Raw genomic sequence first — 16,536 nt, 5'->3', positions numbered from 1 at the left:
ATATTTTGAAGTTGAATCTAGTCCTCGTCTACAAAAATTTGGACAAACTCAAAATATTGTTGACAAATCCACCTGGTCCATGAAGAAGTATAGAAATTGAAAAAATAAAAATTTCAGGCGTTGCCTAGTATGTAGGGGAAATAATTCAATTAGATGAATCTCACTCGCAATAATAAAGGTTTCAGCTCTTTAACTTCACAAACATCAACAGATGAAAGAATTGAAGTAATATAGATGTTCAAATATGGGCAGAATGGTGAATGTTACACAGTGTGTAAAGTGGCCACTTAAACCAGCCAATAACAGGTCATAAGCCCCGTGGATGCCTAGACTTCTATATTGCCTTCTTTAAAATGTTCTTCATCTCTGTTGTAATATGCTAATGTTAACAGCTCCCCAGGGAGTTGAATCCAGTCCTTGCCTACAAAAATTTGGACAAACTCTTTTTTTGACACAAATTATGTTAAAACCCAATATACAACGCTGAACTTCCCACTGCAGTAAGACGGTGCTTTTCAAAGTATACAAGTCCTTTGGCTTTTGCGTAGTTTGGAAAACGCTGTTTTTATTTATTATCCAGATAATTGCGTCCATACATAATGAGGATCCGTAACAGAGATGTTCCATTGTAGACATATTTGAACTCCCGGCTTGACAGATTAATGCCACGGTACCAATCAGCCGTGCACATTGTACGCCCGTCACATTGTTTTGTTCCCAAAAGGCCTTTGTTTGCCGAGAAAAACTAATCTGCTGGCATTTTTGTCAGTTTTGCGCGCTGTCAAATTTTTACTTTTCATTACGTAATTGTGTTCCGACGGCCATGAATTAAAATTGAAGAACTTACAATAGAGTAACGAAAACTCACTCTTCCCCGCAGACTAAAGATAAATACTGAAACTCTGGACAAATTTTAAAATAGTTAAGCGTATAATTTATTAATGGTTGTTAAAACGTGCAAAATAACGTATTACATTACAAAATAATTAACCGACAATGTTTTGAGTTTGTCCAAATTTTATAGACAAGGACTGGATTTAAATAAAGGGAGTTATTAAGATTAACAGCCTCCGTGGTGTAGTGGCTAAGACGCTTGACTCAAGCACACAAGGTTCTGCAGACTGCAAAAAAGCAGGTTTTTTTATATTTATAAATTTATTAAATTCCAAGAGGTTTGAAAACTCAAAAACGTTTTATCTCAAAACATAATTTTTCACATTCACCCTTTATATCATATAACCTTCATTTTATTTATTTTATTGCAAAAAATTAGTATACATACTTAATAACAGGGAATCTATATAAAACTAATTAATGTAAAATGAAAACGGAGTGTTCTCTGTTTATGATAGTCTCCATCTTACATATGGCTCAACCTGTTCTAAGATGGAGATTTTTTATCTTTAGAGCATAAGTAGTCCTATACTAATAAAACAATAATATTTAAAAAAAACTAAAACTACTTAATTATAAATGCCTAGCTAATCAAATGTTAGAAATTAAAAATCGTTATCATCCAAATATAAAGTATATATATGTGCCAAGAATTCATGTTACTTAAACATAAATAATATGGTATAATATATTATAAAATAAATATAAAGCAATGAAATACATAAAAATATAAATAATATGCGTGTACCAATTATGTAAAGTGCTACATGTTTTGATTTACATATATTTTTCAAAAAAATCTCTCGCTACATCATTTATATGTGCAGTTATTTTTATTTTAAAATTTGTTTTACATTTTGAGTCTTTTATATTTGGCAATAAATCATTAAATATTTTTGGAGCAATTACATTATATTGCTTTTTACCAAAGGCGGTTGATTATATATATATATATATTGCGTATTGTGTTTTTGACTAGAAAAATTATATATTTTTTACAGTTTTAGATCATCGTTACTTACCCTTGTTAGAGAGTCAAAGAAATTTTATATTATCGTTATAATTTTACTATTATTATTTTTATTGCCATAAACCCACCTTACAAGCAATTATTTAATATCAACCTTGCTTGGAATCGAACCCGGTATTACAAGAATTATAGGTGAACGAGCCACAATTAGATTAACTTTAAAAATTGTTAGTAAATAATTCAATTCATCTTATGGAATAGCAAAGTTTGTTATGTTCACGGATGCAATGATGAGCCAATACAATGCTTACGTAAATTTCTGTATTTTTTAGCTTAATAGTAGTTAATTAATTATATTCAATATAAAACAGGAAATCAAATAGACAGAATCACCTTGCCAAAAACATATTGACTCTAGTGCAGGGGTGGCCAGCCTTTGCGGCAACCTAAACAATTTTTTTAAATGAGATTTTCTGCCAACCCTCACAACTATTATGGTTCGACAACTCGGTAGTCAGACGGCAGAAAGGACCATCTGTAATTCTACAAAATGTTTAGGAGAGCCGAAATAAGACCCGATTTCAAGACTTTATTCCATAAACTAAAAAAAAAATTGATCCTATTCAGCAATTATTAATTTCCATTTTAACTCTTTAATGACTGCGGTAAATAATCCCTTTGCGCGCGGTGATGTAACATCGTGTTAACACTAGTAAAAGATGGAATATTCTAAAGTTCAGACATTTAAAAAGAAAAACATGAAGACATACTGTTTCATAATTCCTTTTCCATTTTTTATGCATATAAACATACAATTTAGCCCTGTTGTAGCAAAATAAATTAAAAATCATAAATACGCCGCTCATCGTTTTCCTTGTTATGAGTTCTATCTTCATGCTCTCTCTTGTACAGATGTGTTGCTGAATTAGCGGACATTTATTATTCGCATAGCAAGGATAAATATTTTTTGTATTATTATCCAGCATAGACATACAAATTTTACTTTTCGAATCCGGTGTAAAAATGTCCATTTGAAGATTACATTAAATAGGAGTTCATAATTTAAAAAAATATGGTAGATATATCAAGTCTTGTATCCTATGTCGACTCGTGTGACATCACAGCCACACAAGAGTTAAATTGTGCTGTTTTTTGTTTTTTTTATTGTGTTATGTACTAAAACTGTTGAAAACAAAAAAAAAAACAAAAATACAGATTTAGGTACCTTCTGCCTGCCAAACTGTCATATTAAAAATTATATCCTAAACTTACCATATTTAGATTTTGAACAAAAGAATGTCTCACCTCAATTTATTAGATACTAATAAATTATTGTAATTTAAATTTACTTTGGATTTATGATCAATCAACTCCATTTGTGAACCTAATATGAATTTAATACATCCTGTTTTCATATTGCGGGGTAATTACTACAACTAGATAACTCCAAAATCAGCATTTGTGAGTTACCCACTAAAAACGCATTTTCATATCTTCATCCGTGGATGCTACAAATAGACAAGTCGTTATTTATTCAAATCATATTATGATAGTTTGCATTTTTACTATTTTTTTCCGTGCAACATCGGATAAATTTTCGACAAAGGTTTGAAATATTATTGTTCATTATCTAAAAATGAGATGTTTTACGCTCTATGAGACAAACGGCACGTATTTCATTACTGGGCCATAATCGTACGTTTGTTAGAAGCGAATTCAGCAGGGTTGACGTGTGACACCAAAATTATGTGACGTCAACTGCGAGCCGTTTTGTATGCGTATTTGTTAACCCAAAAAAATATAAATGAAAACTTGTTTTTCATACTTTGATATTTGTATCACTAGAATCGTAAAAATCCACTCTAAATATTCAATATGTTTTGAAAATTTTGACCTGATTTGATTGCACCAAAAAAATTAAGTCATAAAATATTTTTTTTATTTATTTAATCCAATACTTATAAAAATATAAATACATAGTTAACAAAAATGTTTATACAATAGGTAGGTACATTCAATATATATATATTTTTTTACGGATATAGCCACTCCACTGGCCCACAGGCACGTTCCGGAGTGTCAGTGTATTATTTATTTATACATAATTGTACATAATTTCACATCAATTGTGTAAAAATTCAAAAGAAATAAAAAATTAAAACATACCTACATCAATCAAACGAAAAAGAATTTTCAAGGATTTTCAAATATTATTAATTTAAAAGCGTTAACTTTGCCAGCCTCGTAGTGTAATGGTCAGCGCGTTTGCCTACCATGTAAGAGGTCTCGGGTTCGATTCCCCACATGGTTGATATGAAATATTTATTTAAGAGTGTTTTCACACTAAAATATTTCACAGTCCCTGGACCGGTACCTGAAGCGTAAGACTGATCACCTCACCTTCATGTAATAAAATTGATCAAGATACACTGCGATTGGTGTACCAGTCCAGTGCCCAACGCACCATTAGGTGCGGAAAGGGAATGATGATGATGATAAGCTTTGTGGTCAAACATTTTACTAAATGTTGTTAAACATTTGTATATAACCATTTACCGTTTTTTAAATGTCTACCGGTTTCGAGACATACCCGTCTCTTCGTCAGGACAACAACCAAACTAACATGCAAATTCGACTATACACCTTCAAGCACGTGGTTTCAAATCAGCGTGTTGGTTTTATATGTTTGTGCAACAACAATGGTGAAGGTGTATAGTGGGATTTGCATGATAGTTTAATTGGTGTCCTGACGAAGAGACGGGTACGTCTCGACACCAGTAAACATAGAAAGGTCGGTTAGTGTTTATGTACAAATATTTCATAACATTTAGTTGGTTAAAAAAGTTAAATGATAATTGCTCTTTTGTCAAAATGGACAAAATAGTTTGTTGTATCTTATTTTTTAATACACGTCGTTTTATCAATTTCGACGAAAACGCAACAATTATTTAGCTTCCTTTTTTACTTGACTTTTTTTGGTGCAACTGAATAATGCGTTTATAATGATGGTTTAAAAAAATCTATTGAGAAATGGCTCAAGACCATTTCGAGTTTTGTAATTTCGTGCTTGATGGGGAATTTTAACCATAGAATTAAGACTTAATTCTATGATTTTGACGCACGAAATTTAAAGTGTATTTTCACACAAATATAATATTTTGTTTTCGGCGAACGTACATACATTATCAAATAACATAATTTACGAGTATATTATTACAGCGCCTTGCGGCTGCTAAAGCTACTGCTCTTGTGGCCATTGTGGCTTTAAATTTTCAATTATTTTGTTAAATAGGTCAAATATAGAAAACTACCTATAAAAAATACGTATTTACTTACATAGATTATCCACTTGGCAGTTTTTGTAAATTATATTTGCGTTTAATGACTATGTATTATTATAAAACTTGTTTCTGCTGCAGTTTTTAAACGGGTTAAACCAGTTGATGTTTCATTTTACGGTTATGATGTTTATATTTAGCAAACCGTAATGATTAATTCAAATTTAATAATCCATATATCAAATTTACTGATTCGCGGATTATAAAAAAACTGGCAACTCCGTATTCTGTGATTAAACGAAATTTAAAAAAAAAATAAGTGGGTGCCTAATTTCTACGTATTTTATACCATTTCGTTTTTAGATAGTGTGTTTTTTTTTCTCTTTTTTTATTCAGAATCAAATAATACTGTAATAGGTTACTTTCTGTTTTTTTCATTATTTATTTTGTTTGCTGTGCAAAAGTCGTGATTTTTTTTTGAGCTAAATATTTTTTTTATATAACTGTTTTTTATCAGTGTAAATTGGCATATTAAGTAAAAAAAATACCTCGATAATACTTTTTTGCACCACAACAGGCCCAATTACAATGGAGAATTACACCACAGAACACCCAGGCTTGAGAAAAATCACTTTTTTTTTTGTGTTCTCACAGGAATCAAACCCGGGATCTTCCGTGCGTGAGTCAAGCGTCTTGACCACTACACCACGGAGACTGCCAATATGTTAAATGTAATATAAATTTCAATCAAAGCTATGTTTGTGGTCCTATGGATAGTATCGCGGACTCGCGGATCAGAGGTCCGAAGTTCGTACCGTACTATACCCCAACTTGATTCCCATTTTCTAATTCTGAGTTACCTATTTACGATTCGTTAAAAATGCCCCCCGCAATTTAAATATCTGGGACGCAAATATTTCTTTGAATATATATTTAGTAGATTTCAAGCTCGCGTCATTTCTATGAAAAAATAAAGTAATGGTATAAGAGAATCGTGTTTATTGGGGTCAAAATATATTATATTTACAGATACCGGTACGCGGCGATTTCCTGGAATTAGTTTTTTTTGTGTTCCCGTTTGTCTAAATTCTAATTGTTAAAGATAGGTACAAAACTTCAGAGGGGATTTAAAATGTACGAAGTCGCCGTTAGTCAAGCAGTTAGGCACTAAGCAGACGGGCAGACGCAGCGGGACCTCCCTTTCTATTTGTGTTTTGAACTTGACACACAGCAGACAGAGGCTGACCGGGATTACTAGAGATACCTGTCTCCTATAAACGAGAAATAATAAAATATCGGGCACCCATGTAGAAGAGACGTCGGCCTTGCCACTCAATTCAAACTGATATAAAACATTCGTCCGTTCGATTTTCATTCGGCGCGCGGCCGACACAGAACATCTACCATTTAAGATTCCTCCGACTCGTGCTGCTGCAGTGTTATTTTTACTTTCGTTGACGCTCGTACGTGTCCGCTGCGCGCTTTCGCTTGCTAAAAATATTATTTTATGACATTTCGCCCTAGGTGCCTGCTCGCGCACCAGTGCGCGCTTCCGAGTGTTGACAGCCATAAAATAAATAAGAAATCACTGTTATGGAATAAACGTCAAATTTGAATCCATTCGGTGCTTCGTTTGTTATTATTTTTTTAAGTTATAGCCTTAGTGATTGAAATTTAAAATGCTTATTTTGTGAGGTCGTCGAGATTCCAGATGTCGCTGATATATTCTAGGTCGCGCCCCGAGGTGGGTTTCATATTATATTTTAACAACTTTTTATTATGCTTACACGATACATTAATTAAAGTATATTGCGTGTGTGTGCTGCGCGTATGTCACCGCTCACCGCCATTATCATTGTTGCGTAGGTCATACTGAAATATGCATTTAATATCTATTATTCGCCAAAGTATTTTTAAACGCGCTATTTTAAAACAGGAGTTTATGCATGGCACGAATGCCAAGTATTTTACACCCAGTCCGACGAGAAAAGAAAACGTTAAAAAATAATTTCACACAGTAATATGAACAATCGAATAATTTTATTTATATTGTGTTTTTGATCTCGCGTGTCAACGTAGGTAATATTTTTCCAGGATGTGGCACAATGCACTGTCTCGGTCGCTCATTACACCGCCACTACTAGCAAAACAAATTTAAAATTAAGACTAATCATATACAAAAACTTTTTTTTTTCACTTGACATCGCTACTGAGATTTGTATTCGTAAAACGTAGGTTTGCGAGGAAAAATAACAAAACTGACGGCGAATACAATGCCCTTTCCTCACACATAGGTATTTGTTTATATTTTAGATTTGAAAGAGCTCTTTACTTTAAGTCATAATTGCTTATGTATTTCGCTACGACTTTTCACATTTGCGTGGATTTATGAAAATCTAGACGATTTGTTTGTTGTTTTGTTTATGTTCCGATATTGTACATAAACAACTGATGTAAAAAAAATTTACAGGTGCATAATTAATTTATTTACATACTATGCAAACATAGGCTATGGCCTGTATATGTATTATGTACATGTCGATGTTTTTGTGCGTCATCGTAAATAAATTAGGTACCTACATAGTTTGATACAAGATACAAAGTGCACGTCACAATACCTAGTACATTTATAAATATTGGAGTATTTAGGTATAAACTGAGTTTTATTTTACCGGCTTTCTATAAATAATTCATAGCCGAATCTTAGTAGAAACATATCAGAACAGGCGTATTTTTATTGCAGTATTATTATTTTTTCGTACGTATCAAACTTTATTTTTTTTAAATTTAAATATCTGCACTTAAAATTATTACAGCATTAATATACGAACACTTATACGTACTCAATAACTTGTTTTTTTCCTCAAAAATATTTGAGGGTACTATTTGCAAACTTGGCAAAATCCATCTTTAACAAATTACAAAATATAACTTTTTTAACCGATACAACTTTTTTTTGTATTTAATTTTTTTATTTTATTCAGATAATATTTTATACAAAACTATAGCCCTTAAAATATAGCTTGATTTGAATGACAGCTGTCAAACTAATTTCATTAGTGATGGGAAATTACTGATCACTGATCAAATCGATTTTATCGAAACTGTTTCCGAAAATTGATATAAAAAACGCAAAAACAAGCCTATTATAGTGTGTTTAACACAATTATTCACCAAAAAATGAGACATTTACACTTTTTTCATGAACAACATCAAATGAATTATTTTTTTATTCGATCAATTTGTCCCATCTTTAACGTTTTTGCAAAATGATGTAACCTTGTAAGAACGTCGTTAATAACTAGGTTTATTTTAGTTTTAAAGCTGATTTTATATATTAATGTTGATTTATGTTTCAAGCATTGTATTAAAAAAATTAATTAACACGCCAGATACAAATGATTTTTCGTGTATATCAATATAAATAACTCCTTTGACGTTACTACAAAGTTATGTCGTCACTTTTTCTGACAACTGTCATTCTAATCATGTTACATTTTAAGGACTATAGTAGTCGCTTCAGTTCGTTTTTGTCCAACAGACCAAAACACAAATCTGCAGTAATTGAGTTTTATAATATTTTTTTTATGAAATAGGCATAAATAATGACAAAATTTATGACAAAATTTGTTAAAAAACACCTCAAACAATTTTTTCATAAATAAATTTTATAAATGAAGGCTTTCTCAGAACTCCTGTACACTTAACTCAATTTCGTTAAAAATGGTATGTCGGGCAAAAACTAGCTAGGGATTATAGAAGTCTAGGCATTCACAGGATTTATGACCTGTCATAGGCTGATTTAAGTGGCCACTTTACACACCGTGTAACATTCACCATTCTGCCCATATTTAAATTCCTTCAAATCTTCCATCTGTTGACGTTTGTGAAGTTAAAGAGCTTAAACCTTTATTTATAACCGTTATTATTTCACCTACATATTAGGCAACGCCTGAAAATATTTTTAAATTTTTGTACTTCTTCTTAGACTAGGTGGATTTATCAATAATGTTTTGAGTCTGTCCAAATTTTTGTAGACAAGGACTGGATTTAACCCCCTAGGGAGCTGTTAATATTAACGTATTACAACAGAGATGAAGAATATTTTAAAGAAGACAATATAGAAATCTAAGCATCCACAGGACTCATGAATAACTTTTTTTCCTTCTCTAAAAAGTTATTTATATCTGTTGTAATATGTTAATATCAACAGCTCCTTAGGGGGTTGAATCTAGTACTTGTCTACAAAAATTTGAATAAACTCTTTGTTCACTAACTAAAGCGACATACTAGTGACAGGCCGAAACAAGATTTTCAACTTAAACTGCAACTTATTTAAATAAGTTAAAAGTCTCTTCAAAATTCCCAAAATTAGTCATTTTTTTTTATAAAACTTACGATAATATTGTGTCAAAAAAAATTCATTGGTCAGCACGTTTTCCTACCATGCAAGAGGTCTCGCGTTCGATTCCCAACATGGTTGATATGAAATATTTATGTAAATAGGTGTTTTCACTAATAATATTTCATAGTCCCTGGACTGGTACCTGAAGCGTAAGACTGATTATCTTACCTTCATATAACAAAAATAATCTATATACGCTGCGATTGGTGTACCAATGCAGTGCTCTATACACTATTAGGTGCGGAAAGGGAAGCACACAAAAAAAAAAAAAATAACTATAAATTTAATGAGTAATTTTTTTTATTTTTAGCCCTTTTTTGTTCATTGTTATGGTATACTCGTACATATAACTTATATGTTATAGTTCTTGATTAGAGGAACATTACAAAACAGTAAATTTAAAGAAAACGTTGCTTGCGTGTAAATCAAATAATGATAATAATAAAGAATCTTTTTTTTTTATTCTGATGTAAGATCGCATTGGGCCCATTCTGTAAATTTTTAGACTCGAAGCAAAAACATCTCTCAAATAATATTTGTTAGCGACACAACTGGCATATCGTATATCGTAATGCTTAATTGGCATTATATTATTACGCCTTTTATACAAGTGTTTATGGTTACCGTGCAGGTCCCCTACTTGTACTGATGGTCCCATTATCTTCAATCTGTCCAATGCCGGTTGAAATTAAAACATTGCGTCAATTTAAATGGGAGTTACAATAAGCTTTATTTATGTTCCTGGGTTTTTCATATAGCAAATAAATTGGTAATCTGCTAAGCAAAAATAATTATGTATTGTGAGCTATATGAAACGGCATGATGGTTTGTTCGTTTAAAAAAAACATACTTGAATTATCGTCTTTTATTGATTATTTAATTAGAAGTTTTTACTCGATGATTATCCAAAAATGGTTCTATTTTTTTTAACCCAGGATTTTGATGCCAGTTTTTTTTTTTTTAAATCGATAACTTTAATCACAAACAAATCAATTTGCATTCTTTAATGTTTCCGCAACGTTTTGTAATTTTAATTATTCCAATATTTAAGAAATTACTGCGAGAGTTATAAGTGTGATTTGGTTGATGGTTGTTATTTTATATTTTATTGATGGCTTACTGGTAATTTCTTCCAACCAACTTGTAGTGTAAAAAATATATTGTTTATTGAGTGTCAAATAAAAGAAGGCAAAAAAAAATGTTACAGTAGAACGATTATGATAAAATTATAAATAAACTTATCAATGAAACTTCTTGGTTTAGTTTTACTTTTTATTATTTTGACCAACGAGCGCTTTCGCCTAAGTAGGAATCTTCAATACTGGTGAATTGTTTACAACATTTTCAGTTTTTATACTTTTCTTAACATATTTTGGAGATAAGATCAAATAAGTATTTTAACAGGGGACAGAAACATAAATATTTACAACTAGTTTGCTAAACAGTTCTGAACTGTTTAGCATTGATGATTTTTTTTTTTAATACTGTGAACCTGAGGCTTATTTATTAAATTATGTTTTTATGCAAAGCATTTGCATAATCATCTTTGAGGGAATAATGGACCAAAACAAAATTCTTACTCTCAATCATGTAAATCGTATTTTCTTTCAACACTTTTTAAAATAAGTTTTAATCCGTTTTTCTGTATTATGTACCTACGTTGACATATCAAAATAAATAGGCTGACGATATTTCTCTATTGTATAATTTATCCGCACCGCTACGCTCAAAATAATATTAAAACATTATAAAAAAACAATACAACGATTCAAAATAGTGCAGTGTACTGTGAACTGTGAAAATATTTTCACGTCAACCATTATTGACCGAGTTGGTATGTGCAGGTGCTGTCGATGAGCGATGAACTTCGCCGAGCCCTCTACTCTTCCGGGGCCTCTGTTGACCTGGAATTCTGCCCCCCGGACCTTATCGGAGCCACCGAGATTCTCACTATGGAACACAGGTATACTTTTCCTCTATTTCTATCCACTTCCGAGAGCTAAAATCGTTGCTAGAAGTCATTACCACTTTGTGCAATCAACTTTTCAAGCGCAGGTACCCTTTTTTTAAACTCATTTAAATATTGCATAGAATGTTTGAAATAGATCCAGAACCCTGGGCGAGTGTTTTACACTCGATGACCACTCTCAGATAATAATCCTGAATAAGGAAATCAAGTGCGGATAAGTCCGGGCATTCTTGAGGTGCTCCTCGCAGGTTAGCAGTCTAATGTCTGTGTATGAATTATCGTTATTACTTTTCCATTTCCTCAGAGAGAAGATATGCAGCCACCTGCCGGCGCGAGCTCAGGGGTACATGTGGTCTCTGGTGTTCTCCAGCAGCGTGCATGGGTTCTCCCTCAACTCTCTCTACCGCAAGATGCAACGTGTGGACAGCCCCGTGCTGCTCATCATACAGGACACGGAGAACAACGTGAGTACACTGGCCGATGATAAAACGCCTACACACATTTTATGTAAATCCGCAAGAAGACGCCTCTTCTGAAGGCCACCGGCTAAACCTGAAGATGTGAGAGCGGACGCTCCATACCTATTAGTGAGATATTTTGTATTATTATGGAGAAATGCTTAACTGAAAGAAAAGTTACTTTTTTATATATAATGCTCAACTTTCGTTCACTTTTCGTATAAATTTTTAAGAGCTAATTATGTATAAAAAGTGCAATTAATGTGTATTGGAGAAATGTACTTAGTTTTGTAACTTATATTATGTACTGGGCCTTATTTTTAAAACTAGCACTATATCAATATATTGTTTTAACACCTTTGCGGACACTTTTTTCTCATAGAAATCACTCATACGAACACATATTATATATTTTTTGTAATATTTCACTTCCGATTGGACCTTAGTTGACGGTTTGAATAAATCTTTTTTGACTAACATACTGGGACACTTTTGATGAAAACCATTTTTGATAGGGACACAATAATCTCCTCCTATCATATTATTACTTCAGTTTCACTTGGCTAAAGCTGTCTTTTCACTACAATTGTCTTTTGAACTGATGGCTATGGAGACCTTTTCCTAATAAATTAAAGACACAATTTTGACAGCTATACTGTGCCGTCATCAGCAAAAAAGCAGTTATTTAAAAAAGTTGTACATTGAGATACGACATTTTTTAGTGTGTAACTTTATGCAAATTAAAAAAAAACTGTAATTAATCATTAGTAAAACCACTGTGTGTCAATTGTTTCTAAAGTATATAACCTATGTACGCCATATCGACACTGAGTTTTTGCTGATAAATCTCGTGATATTGTGTTGCTTAAAAAACATAATAAACATTACATTGTTTTTTGTACTGAAATAATTTTTTTACTGCTCATTGGCATATATTGTAGAACATAACCTCTAATTCACTCATTTTGTGATTTTTGTCAAAAAGCTGCCTTTTCTACTAACGATGGCAGTATAGTCTTAAAATAAATAACGGTTTGGGATACGTAATACTAATATTTTATTTTCCAGGTGTTTGGAGCGCTCACATCATGCGCCCTCCACCCGTCGGAGCACTTCTACGGCACGGGCGAGTCCTTCCTGTACTCGTTCTGCGCTCTGCCACCGCCGCCCCCCGCGGGCCGCGCGCCCCCCGCGCCCCCGCCGCCCTCCGAGGGCTGCCCGGAGGGGGATGAGCCCCCCAAGGAGGAGAGGGGCTTCCGCGTCTGGCAGTGGACAGGAGACAACCTCTACTTCATCAGGGGCAGTAACGACAACATCTCCATTGGCGCCGGAGAGTAAGTATTCATTTATTTATTTGTGCGTTTTTTTTAAATAAAAAATTATGTACCCTCTCTGGGATGTCCCGTGCCGAGAAAAACATTTTATATCATTTTGAAACATGCTCTAAATAAGTTTTTTTTTTATTAATAAATAAAAGGTACATGTTTTTTTAAAATTCTATACATATCTACTTTTACACATCTAGTAAACGTTATCACTATAACTCTACAAAAAAAGAGACTTACTCTTTTGCTTGGAGAGTGACTTACACTGTTGTAGTTGTTTATTTAAAAGAGTTTATATAATTTCAAATACGAAATATGAAACTAAATTTTACTTTTAACATTTATCCTATAAGTAAGTAACATTATAAATGAATAATAACACTTTTTTGCCCATTTGGCCTAATCCGTTCATCAATCCGTGCGCTTCTCACCTCCGTTACCCACTTATTGATAACAATTTTGATTGATAACAAGTGAGCGTATTTACTAACTGTCTTAATGGACAATGGAAGTAGGTTATACACTTTAATGGAGAAGTAGATCAATCCTTTTTGCCCGAATGTTGTCTAGATTAGTGCAATAATATTTACACACATGTCCACCCTCATTCCATAATAACACCCACTCACCCACCCTCTCACACACTTACACAAACACACTAGCATGTATAGTACGAGTATTTTATGTATTTCTGTGAATATCTGTCATTGGTTTTATTCTCTGTATATTTTATTTGTTATATTTTTTTTAACATGTATTACTGTTGATATTCCTAATAAATTAAAATAAAAAAAAGAACTTTGTTATAATTGTAATTGCGGTCCAGATAATCGAGGTTCTACTGTACAATGAAAATTTTATGAAGAATATAGAATTTTCGTTAGTAAAGAAAGGGCACATTTGAATCAATCAGAGTGTCGTTATGTGGTTAAGATCCTCCTCGTCTTGAAGATGCGTCGGGGAGTAAAGTTAACTTTTACCCATCTTACTAAATGTGATCTTGTATAACAGTGCCTTATTGTATCCAACGATTGAATTTTACTTTACTTACATTCTGTTGAAGAATCTATTATTATTAACATATTACAAAATGATATATATTGATGAATGGATTTGTTTCCAGCGGCAAGTTTGGGCTGTGGCTAGACGGTGACCTGTACCAGGGTAGAACCCAATCCTGTACCACGTACGGTAACGAGCCCCTATCCACGCAAGATGACTTCATAGTCAAGATCCTAGAGTGCTGGGCCTTCATATAGGGCCGCCTGCGCGCACACCGACCCGGCTAATGTAACACTAGAGGACGTTTCCCGCAAATATTCCTACTCCCCGGGACATGGACGTCCCCGGTAACAAGTATCAGTGAGAGGAACGCTCCGCTTCAATAGTACAGTGACGAGAAGATCTAACCGCTTGTACGAGTGGAATTTGGTCAGCATCCGATGCAAGTTTGGGAGATAAAACAACACCTTTTTATCCAACTGCCAGTAGGATCGTGATTCCGTCACTATAAACCTGCTCCCTTTAGAGAATCGGCTGGTTCCGCAGATTGGTGTTTGGGCTTGTCCGTTGTTTCTACGGCGCGTTGTTACGTAGTAAAAATATTTTTTTATGTTGATAGCGCATCGCGGCAAGCGGCGAGAGAGATTCTCTCGCATAATATCGAAACTCCGATACGTGCGGTAATCGAACGTCTATTGCGATTGAAACACACTTTGTTATTACGTTTTACTGTTGACTGCATTCTCTGTGGAGAACTTCCCTGGATTGTGTGACAGGGTTTGCTCACGATACAAGTTGTTGTTTCGGTAAATCGCAACCAATTTTCAACTTGAAGATGCGAACAATCTTAACGTAGGTATTTTTATACCGGGACGCGGTACCCTACACCTACTAATAATATTTGACCAAGTTCAGTATATCGGCATTTCGTCTTTTGGTAAAAAAAAACGCTCCATCACATTGTATTATTCAAGGTGTATGGATAATGTTTATTGTAGCAAAAAATATATATCAGTAATGATTAGGATTTCACAATTTATACAAACTGCCGAGTGTTGCTAATATTTATAGCGTTGCCTTTCTGTTACATTCTAGTTCGGTTCCGTAATAAGCGATCTTGGGCCGTCGGATCTTAGTCACGCACAACTCCGAGATCTATCATTGCCGTCTTGAATTATTCGATTAAAGGATATCGATCCATATCACCGCTGTTTGTATTTTATAGAAACATCACCGATATTCCATGTATTGGGTAAATTTTGTGACTGTCGTTAGCCTTATTCATTTGACTCCGGTAGTCGGACGTTCCGTGCGGTGGTCATATTGTGGAATCCGAGTAGCGTTTGGTCAGAATCTATTCTTTTAAAAAAATGTTTTAGTCATATTGTTAGCCAAAAAGAGATATTGCATAAAATAAATATTTGTTATCGGTAGTTTTACGTGATAAGTGTAATATAAACTACGCCGCATCCTCCGTAACATGCAACCAAATGCGCTTCGATGTTATTCAATACACAGCTCAAGCGCGTGGTCGATGTGAAATTACCAATGTTCTGCGCGAGGATCAAGTTTGTAGCCGCTTTGGATTTGCGGAATTAGCTCGGTCGGAGCCGTCACCGCGGCGCGCCGGCCGAATTTGCGGACATTTGATATTTGTAATTCCGGTTGTCAGCAATTTGCCTTGTAATAAAACATTGTCAATTTTAGTCACGTTAATTATTATACCGTAGAGTGTAAGATCACATGTTTGGTAATCGTAACTGTGGGCCGTTTCTCTCGACCTTTTATCGTACTTAGCTCGGTATATGATTTCCTCTGCGCCGGCCACTCACCGCTGTAGTCTCCCGCATATGATGGCTGCGCTGTTAGCATTGCAACTGCGGAGCGATACTTACCATCTTTCCCTAGTAACGAATAATACGTTGTATCCCCTATAGAGTTTTTAACTATTTTTAATAAATGAATATTTGTGCCATTCTGTCCCTACCAAATGTGTTCATTTAGATTGTTTTTTTCATTTCACGCATATTAACTTCCAATCGATTCTCCCGTTTTGAAAATGTCAATCCCTTCAGTCTGGTTGTTAAATTTCGGATCAATTTCCTTTTTCCTTTGGTTTACGGACACTTTGTGATATACATATCTCACCATATCCGTTTCTTGCACGAGAATCCATCGCTTCTACGAGTCTTTGTGAAAAAAAATGTTTAACAACAAAAACTAAATGTTATATTT

At 33.6% G+C, this 16,536-nt stretch overlaps 1 protein-coding gene across 30 annotated transcripts in view; it reads left to right on the top strand.

Annotated features, from left to right (window-relative positions):
- The window catches only part of mtd (TLD domain-containing protein mustard), a 426,229-nt gene extending 410,530 nt beyond the window's left edge, over positions 1-15,699 (top strand). For 29 of the 30 annotated variants that reach the window (XM_088226847.1, XM_088226843.1, XM_088226846.1 and 26 more), the window contains 4 exons: positions 11,392-11,510; positions 11,821-11,980; positions 13,043-13,308; positions 14,423-15,699. In XM_088226847.1, the coding sequence (XP_088082973.1) occupies positions 11,392-11,510; positions 11,821-11,980; positions 13,043-13,308; positions 14,423-14,558 (681 nt within the window). In that variant the 3' untranslated portion in view covers positions 14,559-15,699. Of the gene's footprint in view, positions 1-6,575; positions 6,887-11,391; positions 11,511-11,820; positions 11,981-13,042; positions 13,309-14,422 lie in introns of those variants that run through there. The other variant, XM_088226865.1, reaches the window with a different exon arrangement.
- Positions 15,700-16,536: the final 837 nt, after the last annotated feature.

This window comes from Micrasema longulum, unplaced genomic scaffold (genome assembly GCF_059751315.1).
Source record: "Micrasema longulum isolate JH-2025_06_02 unplaced genomic scaffold, ASM5975131v1 h1tg000469l, whole genome shotgun sequence".
Classification (NCBI taxonomy): Eukaryota; Metazoa; Arthropoda; class Insecta; order Trichoptera; family Brachycentridae; genus Micrasema; species Micrasema longulum.
The sequence above is the reverse complement of the archived record's forward strand: the minus strand, read 5'-3'. Positions and strand labels throughout refer to the sequence as shown.